Here is an 8,353-nt window from a genome sequence, read left to right on the forward strand (position 1 = left end):
CCCTCCAGAAATCCCTGAATTTTGGGTGTTTTAGTGCCAATTTTTGGCGCATTTTAGTGCCGATTTTTGCGATTTTGGGGCCATTTGAAATCCGATTTTCACGCGGATTTTCACCATTTAAAATCCAATTTTTCCCGGATTTTTTTCCCATCCTTTCCCCCATTTTTCTCCCCAGAAATCCCTGAAATCTCTCTAAATTTGGGGCCATTTTTTGGGTTATTTTAGTGCCGATTTTTGCGATTTTTGGGCCATTTTAATCCGGTTTTCGCGCCGATTTTCACCAAATTAAATCTGATTTTCCCTGGATTTTTTCCCAATTTTTTCCCCATTTTTCTCCCCAGAAATCCCTGAAATGTCTCTGACTTTGGGACCATTTTTTGGGTGTTTTAGTGCCGATTTTTGGGATTTTGGGGCCATTTTAAATCCGATTTTCACGTGGATTTTCACCATTTAAAATCCAAATTTTCCCGAATTTCTTACCCAATTTTTTCCCCATTTTTCCCTCCAGAAATCCCTGAAATTTGGGGCCATTTTTTAGGTGTTTTAGTGCCGATTTTTGGAATTTTGGGGCCATTTTTAATCCGATTTTCACGCGGATTTTGACCATTTAAAATCCAAATTTTCCCGAATTTTTTTCCCATCCTTTCCCCCATTTTTCCCTCCAGAAATCCCTGAAATTTGGGGCCATTTTTTAGGCGTTTTAGTGCCGATTTTTGCGATTTTTGGGGCCATTTTTAATCCGATTTTCGCGCCGATTTTCACCATTTCAAGCCCGATTTTCCCCCGGATTTTTTTCCCATCCTTTCCCCGATTTTTCCCGGCAGGAATCCCTGGAATCGCGGCGTGCCCGGGGCCGAGCCGAGCGCCTGGAGCGGCTCCTGCGGCTGAACGAGCAGCGCTGCGGCCTCAGCCCCGTCTACGGCCGCGAGGTTCTGCAGTTCCTGACGCTGCCCCCGAGGGAGCTCGGGGAGCCCGGGGGGGCCCTGGAGGGCGCCGTGCTCACACCCCCCCAGCGCCTCCAGCACATGAAACCCATCCTCGACAGGTGAGGAAACTTCTGGAAAATTTTGGGAATTTTTGGGGAATTTTTTGGGGGTTTTTTCTGATTTTTTTTCTGATTTTTTTGGAATTTTTTCTGATTTTTTTTGGTGATTTTTTGGGGTGGTTTTTTTGGTCAGTTTTGGGTCAGGCTGAAATTCCCAGATTGGTAAAAATTTGGAGAATTTTTGAGAATTTTTTGGGGAATTTTTCGGATTTTTTTGTAATTTTTTGGTGATTTTTTTGTGATTTTTAGAGATTCTTTGGTGATTTTTTATTCATTTTTTGAGTAGGTTTTGGGTTAGAATTATACTCCCCTGTTAGTAAAAAATCTGGCGATTTTAGGGAATATTTGGGAATTTTTGGGAATTTTTGGGGAATTTTTGGGGGATTTTTAGCTTTTTTTTTTTTTTTTTTTGGTGAATTTTTCTGATTTTTTGGTGATTTTTTTCTGATTTTTTGGGTATTTTTTGGTCCAGTTTTGGGTCAGAATGACACTCCGAGATAGGTAAAAATTTGGGGATTTTTTAGGAATTTTTTGGGAATTTTTCGGATTTTTTTGGGATTTTTTTAGGAATTTCTCGGGAATTTTTTTGGAATTTTTAGGGATTTTTTTTGTGATTATTTGTTGATTTTTTTGTCAATTTTTGAGTAGGTTTTGGATGAGTGTGACACTCCCAGATTGGTAAAAATTTGGGGATTTTTTGGGATTTTTTGGGAATTTTTTTGGATTTTTTAATATTTTTTTCTGATTTTTTTAGGGATTTTTAGGCATTTTTTGGTGATTTTTTGGTTATTTTTAGTGGATTTTTGGGTTGGTTTTGGGTCAGGGTGACACTCCCAGATTGGTGAAAATTCAGGGAATTTTTGGGAATTTTTGAGAATTTTTGGGAATTTTTGGGAATTTTTTGGGATAGTTTTTCGATTTTTTAGGAATTTTTTGGGGTTTTTTTTTAAAGTTTTGGGGGAATTTTCTAGGAATTTTTTAAAATTATTTTTTAGAAATTTTTTTTATTTTTTAAATATTTTTTTACAAATTTAAAAAAAAAAAATTTTAGGAATTTTTTAGGATTTTTAAAAATTTTTTAAGGAATTTTTGTGTCCCCCATGGACCGTTCCAACTCCCTTTAGGGGGGGATCCAGGATCCTTGGGCTGTTCCATCTCCCCATGGGGGGACTCCCAGTGTCCCCAAGGTGTCCCCAAGGTGTCCCCAAGGTGCCACCCCATTTTAGGATGTCCCCAAATCCCCATGGGGGTGTCCCAGTGTCCCCAGGGGTGTCCCCAGTGTCCCCATGGACCGTTCCAAGTCCCTTTAGGGGGGGATCCAGGATCCTTGGGCCGTTCCATCTCCCATGGGGGGTCCCAGCCCCCCATAGTGTCCCCAAGGCGATGTCCCCAAGGTGCCACCCCCCATTTTAGGGTGTCCCAGTGTCCCCAGGGGTGTCCCCAATGTCCCCATGGACCGTTCCAACTCCCTTTAGGGGTCGATCCAGGATTTTCGGGCTGTTCCATCTCCCCATAGGGTGGGATCCCAGTGTCCCCAAGTTGTCCCCAAGGTGTCCCCAAGGTGCCACCCCCCCCTTTTCAAGGTCCCCCGCAGGTTCCTGGTGGCAATCCCAGTGTCCCCAATGTCCCCATGGACCGTTCCAACTCCCTTTAGGGGGGGATCCAGGATCCTTGGGCAGTTCCATCTCCCATGGGGGGGTGCCCAGCCCCCCCGTAGCGATGTCCCCAAGGTGCCACCCCCCCCCGTGTGATGTCCCCGCAGGTTCCTGGTGGCCGTGCCGGCGGTGGCCTCGCGGGGGGTGTCCCTGCACAGCGGGCGCCCCCCGCCCTGGGCGCAGCGGCAGCGGCAGCGCCTGGAGCAGCACCTGAGGGAGGAGCTGAGGGCCCGGGGGGCTCACCTGGCCCAGGGGCTGCAGACGCAGTTCCCGGACCCCCGGCTGGTGCAGTACGACTGCGGTACGGGGACACTGGGGACATCGGGGACACTGGGGACATTTGGGACATCGGGGGGATTGGGGACATTGGGACATTGGGGACATTGGGGACATTGGGGCTCACCTGGCCCAGGGGCTGCAGACGCAGTTCCCAGACCCCCGGCTGGTGCAGTACGACTGCGGTACGGGGACACTGGGGACATCGGGGACATCGGGGACATCGGGGACATTGGGGGTGTTGGGGACATTCGGGGGATTGGGGACATTGAGGGATTGGGGACATTGAGGACATTGGGGGTGTTGGGGACTTGGGGACATTGGGATCATGGGGTTGTTGGGGACATTGGGGACATTGAGACATTGGGGGTGTGGGGACATTGGGGACACTGGGGACATCCAGAGGGACTGTGGACACTGGGGACGTTGGGGTGTTCGGACATTGGGGGCGTGGGGTGTTAGGGACACTGAGGACATTGGGACCATTGGGGGATTGGGACGTCGGGGACATTGGGACATTGGGGCTCACCTGGCCCAGGGGCTGCAGACGCAGTTCCCAGACCCCCGGCTGGTGCAGTACGACTGCGGTACGGGGACATTGGGGACATCGGGGACATCGGGGACACTGGGGGTGTTGGGGACATTCGGGGGATTGGGGACATTGAGGGATTGGGGACATGGAGGACATTGGGGGTGTTGGGGACTTTGGGGACATTGGGATCATTGGGGGGGTGGGGACATTGGGGACATTGAGGACATTGGGGGTGTTGGGGACATTGGGGACACTGGGGACATCCAGAGGGACTGGGAACACTGGGGACGTTGGGGGTGTCGGGACATTGGGGCGCGTTGGGGTGTTGGGGACATTGAGGACATTGGGACATTGGGGGTGTGGGGGACACTGAGACATTGGGGACATTGGGGGGATTGGGACATCCGGGGACACTGGGGGTGTTGGGGGACATTGGGGACATTGGGGCTCACCTGGCCCAGGGGCTGCAGACGCAGTTCCCGGACCCCCGGCTGGTGCAGTACGACTGCGGTACGGGGACATTGGGGACATTGGGGACATCGGGGACATTGGGGGTGTTGGGGACATTTGGGGGATTGGGGACATTGGGGACACTGGGTGTGTTGGGGACAGTGGGGGTGTTGGGGACAGTGGGGTGGTTGTTGGGGTATTTGGGGACATTGGGACATTGGGGGGATTGTTGGGTGCGATTGGGGTGTTGGGGACATTGGACCATTGGGGCCATTGGGGACAGTGGGGATGTTGGGGACATTGGGGACCTTGAGGACACTGGGGGTGTTGGGGACATTTGGGGACATTGGGGACATTGTGGGTGTTGGGGACATTGGGACATTGGGGACACTGGGGACATTGGGGACATTGGGGACATTGGGGCTCACCTGGCCCAGGGGCTGCAGACGCAGTTCCCGGACCCCCGGCTGGTGCAGTACGACTGCGGTACGGGGACACCTCGGGGACATCGGGGACATTGGGGACACTGGGGACATTTGGGACATCGGGGGATGGTGGACATTGGGGGGATTGGGGACATTGGAGACACTGGGGGTGTTGGGGACTTTGGGGACATTGGGATCATTGGGGGTGTTGGGGACATTGGGGACATTGAGGACATTGGGGGTGTTGGGGACTTTGGGGACATTGGGATCATTGGGGGTGTTGGGGACATTGGGGACACTGGGGACATCCAGAGGGACTGGGGACACTGGGGACGTTGGGGGTGTTCGGGACATTGGGGGTGTTGGGGGTGTTGGGGACATTGAGGACATTGGGGACATTGGGGGGGTTGGGGAAATTGGGGACATTGGGGACATTGGGGGGATTGGGGACATTGGGGACATTGGGGACATTGGGGCTCACCTGGCCCAGGGGCTGCAGACGCAGTTCCCGGACCCCCGGCTGGTGCAGTACGACTGCGGTACGGGGACACTGGGGACATCGGGGACATCGGGGACACTGGGGACATTGGGGGGGTTGGGGACATCGGGGGGATTGGGGACATTTGGGGACATTGGGGGCGTTGGGGACATTGGGGACATTGGGGACACTGGGTCTGTTGGGGACAGTGGGGTGTTGGGGACATTGGGGGTGTTGGGGCATTTGGGACATTGGGGGTGTTGGGGACTTTGGGGACATTGGGATCATTGGGGGTGTTGGGGACATTGGGGACATTGGGGACATCGGGGGTGTTGGGGACATCGGGGACATTGGGGACACTGGGGACATCCAGAGGGACTGGGGACACTGGGACGTTTTGGGTGTTCGGGACATGGGGGCGTTGGGGGTGTTGGGGACACTGGGGACATTGGGGACATCGGGGGGATTGGGGACATCGGGGGGATTGGGGACATTTGGGGACATTGGGGGTGTTGGGGACACTGGGGACATTGGGGACATTTTGGGTCTGGGGGTCACAGGAGGATAGGAAGAGCCAGGGGGACATTGAGGACATTGGGGACCTTGGGGACACTGGGGGTGTTGGGGACATTGGGGACATTTGGGGACATCGGGCGCACCTGGGCCAGAGGGCGCTGACAGGACCCCGCACCCAAATCTCCGACCCTCACCTGTCCCTCACCTGTGTCACTGTGTCACCTGTGCCTCACCTGTCCCTGGTGACATCTCAGTGTCTCCTGCTGCCATCCCTGTCCCTCATCTGTCCCTCACCTGTCCCACTTGTCCCTCACCTGTCCCTCACCTGTCTCATCCATCCTTTCCTATCCCATCCATCTCACCTGTCCCAGGTGTGTCTCACCTGTCCCTCACCTGTTCTCAACCTGTCTCACTCTCACCTGTCCATCGTCCCTCACCTGTCTCTCACCTGTCTCCACCTGTCTCTCACCTGTCTCCTCACCTGTCTCTCACCTGTCCCTCACCTGTCTCTCCCCGCTGTCCCTCACCTGTCTCTCACCCTGTCTCTCACCTGTCCCTCACCTGTCTCTCACCTGTCCCTCACCTGTCCCTCACCTGTCCCTCACCTGTCTCTCACCTGTCTCTCACCTGTCCCTCACCTGTCCCTCACCTGTCCCACTTGTCCCTCACCTGTCCCTCACCTGTCTCTCACCTGTCTCTCACCTGTCTCTCACCTGTCTCTCACCTGTCTCTCACCTGTCTCTCACCTGTCTCTCACCTGTCTCTCACCTGTCTCTCACCTGTCCCTCACCTGTCCCTCACCTGTCTCTCCCCTGTCCCTCACCTGTCTCTCACCTGTCTCTCACCTGTCCTCACCTGGTCTCTCCCTGTCCCTCACCTGTCTCTCACCTGTCTCTCCCCGGTCTCTCACCTGTCCCTCACCTGTCTCTCTCCCCCTGTCTCTCGACCTGTCTCTCACCTGTCTCCTCACCTGTCTCTCACCTGTCTCTCACCTGTCTCTCACCTGTCTCTCACCTGTCTCTCACCTGTCTCTCACCTGTCTCTCACCTGTCTCTCACCTGTCTCTCACCTGTCCCTCCCCTGTCTCTCACCTGTCCCTCACCTGTCTCTCACCTGTCCCTCACCTGTCCCTCACCTGTCTCTCACCTGTCTCTCACCTGTCCCTCACCTGTCTCTCACCTGTCTCTCACCTGTCTCTCCCCTGTCTCTCACCTGTCCCTCACCTGTCTCTCCCCTGTCCCTCACCTGTCCTCTCACCTGTCTCTCACCTGTCCCTCACCTGTCCCCCCTGTCTCTCACCTGTCCCTCACCTGTCTCTCACCTGTCTCTCACCTGTCCTCACCTGTCTCTCCCCTGTCCCTCACCTGTCTCTCACCTGTCTCTCCCTGTCTCTCACCTGTCCCTCACCTGTCTCTCCCCTGTCTCTCACCTGTCTCTCACCTGTCTCTCCCTGTCTCTCACCTGTCCTCCTCCCACTGTCCCTCACCTGTCCTCACCTGTCTCTCACCTGTCCCTCACCTGTCCCTCACCTGTCCCTCACCTGTCCCTCACCTGTCCCTCACCTGTCCCTCACCTGTCCCTCACCTGTCCCTCACCTGTCTCTCACCTGTCCCTCACCTGTCTCTCCCCTGTCTCTCACCTGTCTCTCACCTGTCCCTCACCTGTCCCTCACCTGTCTCTCACCTGTCCCTCACCTGTCTCTCACCTGTCTCTCACCTGTCTCTCACCTGTCTCTCCCCTGTCTCTCACCTGTCCCTCACCTGTCTCTCCCCTGTCTCTCACCTGTCCCTCACCTGTCTCTCACCTGTCCCTCACCTGTCCCTCACCTGTCTCTCACCTGTCTCTCACCTGTCCTCCCCTGTCTCTCACCTGTCTCTCACCTGTCCCTCACCTCCTCACCTGTCTCTCACCTGTCTCCTCCCCTGTCCTCCCCTGTCTCTCACCTGTCCCTCACCTGTCTCTCACCTGTCCCTCACCTGTCTCTCACCTGTCCCTCACCTGTCTCTCACCTGTCCCTCACCTGTCCCTCACCTGTCTCTCACCTGTCTCTCACCTGTCTCTCACCTGTCTCACCTCTCACCTGTCCCTCACCTGTCTCTCTCCCCTGTCCTCTCACCTGTCCCTCACCTGTCTCTCACCTGTCCCTCACCTGTCCCTCACCTGTCCCTCACCTGTCTCTCACCTGTCCCTCACCTGTCTCTCACCTGTCTCTCACCTGTCTCACCTCTCACCTGTCCCTCACCTGTCTCTCCCCTATCTCACCTGTCCCCTCTCACCTGTCCCAGGTAAGCTGCAGGCTCTGGACGTGCTGCTGCGGCGGCTGCGGGCTGGCGGGCACCGCGTGCTGATCTTCACGCAGATGACGCGGATGCTGGACGTGCTGGAGCGCTTCCTCACCTTCCACGGGCACATCTACCTGCGCCTGGACGGCTCCACCCGCGTCGAGCAGAGACAGGTGAGCCTGGGACACACCTGGGACACACCTGGGACACACCTGGGACCTGGGCACACCTGGGACACACCTGGGACACACCTGGGTAGGGTTAGACACACCTGAGATACACCTGGGTAGGGTTAGACACACCTGGGACACACCTGGATACAGTCAGGTGTGGCTGGGACACACCTGGATGCCATTAGAGACACCTGGGACACACCTGGATAGGGTTAGACACACCTGGGACACACCTGGGTAGGGTCAGACACACTGGGGATGGGGTTAGACACACCTGGGACACACCTGGGTGGGGTCAGACACACCTGTGACACACCTGGGTACACTAAGGTGTGGCTGGGACACACCTGGGTGGCCTTTCACACACCTGGGACACACCTGGAGGCAGTTAGAGACACCTGAGACACACCTGGATAGGGTTAGAGACACCTGGGACACACCTGGGTGGGGTTAGAGACACCTGAGATGCACCTGGATAGGGTTAGACACACCTGGGACACACCTGGATGCCGTTAGAGACA

At 55.1% G+C, this 8,353-nt stretch overlaps 1 protein-coding gene and 1 long non-coding RNA gene across 51 annotated transcripts; one reads left to right on the forward strand and one right to left on the reverse strand.

Moving 5' to 3' along the window:
- Positions 1-704: 704 nt before the first annotated feature.
- LOC127061259 (helicase SRCAP-like) lies at positions 705-7,836 on the forward strand (the record flags this gene model as incomplete). Its single annotated transcript, XM_050987886.1, has 3 exons — positions 705-1,045; positions 2,808-3,001; positions 7,663-7,836. Coding segments are annotated over 3 exons (709 nt in total), but the record flags the coding sequence as incomplete, so codon positions are not given.
- LOC127061260 (uncharacterized) lies at positions 5,922-7,600 on the reverse strand. 50 transcript variants are annotated; one of them, XR_007780724.1, is made up of 8 exons: positions 7,527-7,600; positions 7,398-7,441; positions 7,332-7,364; positions 6,874-7,181; positions 6,774-6,817; positions 6,348-6,622; positions 6,047-6,211; positions 5,922-6,004 (listed from the first exon to the last, which is right to left on the reverse strand). It is a non-coding gene; the product is annotated as an uncharacterized LOC127061260 (long non-coding RNA). The 50 variants fall into 50 exon arrangements; XR_007780717.1 differs by having other exon boundaries at positions 6,874-7,214; XR_007780715.1 differs by having other exon boundaries at positions 6,874-7,225; positions 7,321-7,364.
- Positions 7,837-8,353: the final 517 nt, after the last annotated feature.

The sequence above is a fragment of the Serinus canaria genome, unplaced genomic scaffold, assembly GCF_022539315.1.
Source record: "Serinus canaria isolate serCan28SL12 unplaced genomic scaffold, serCan2020 HiC_scaffold_378, whole genome shotgun sequence".
In the NCBI taxonomy this organism is placed as follows: domain Eukaryota; kingdom Metazoa; phylum Chordata; class Aves; order Passeriformes; family Fringillidae; genus Serinus; species Serinus canaria.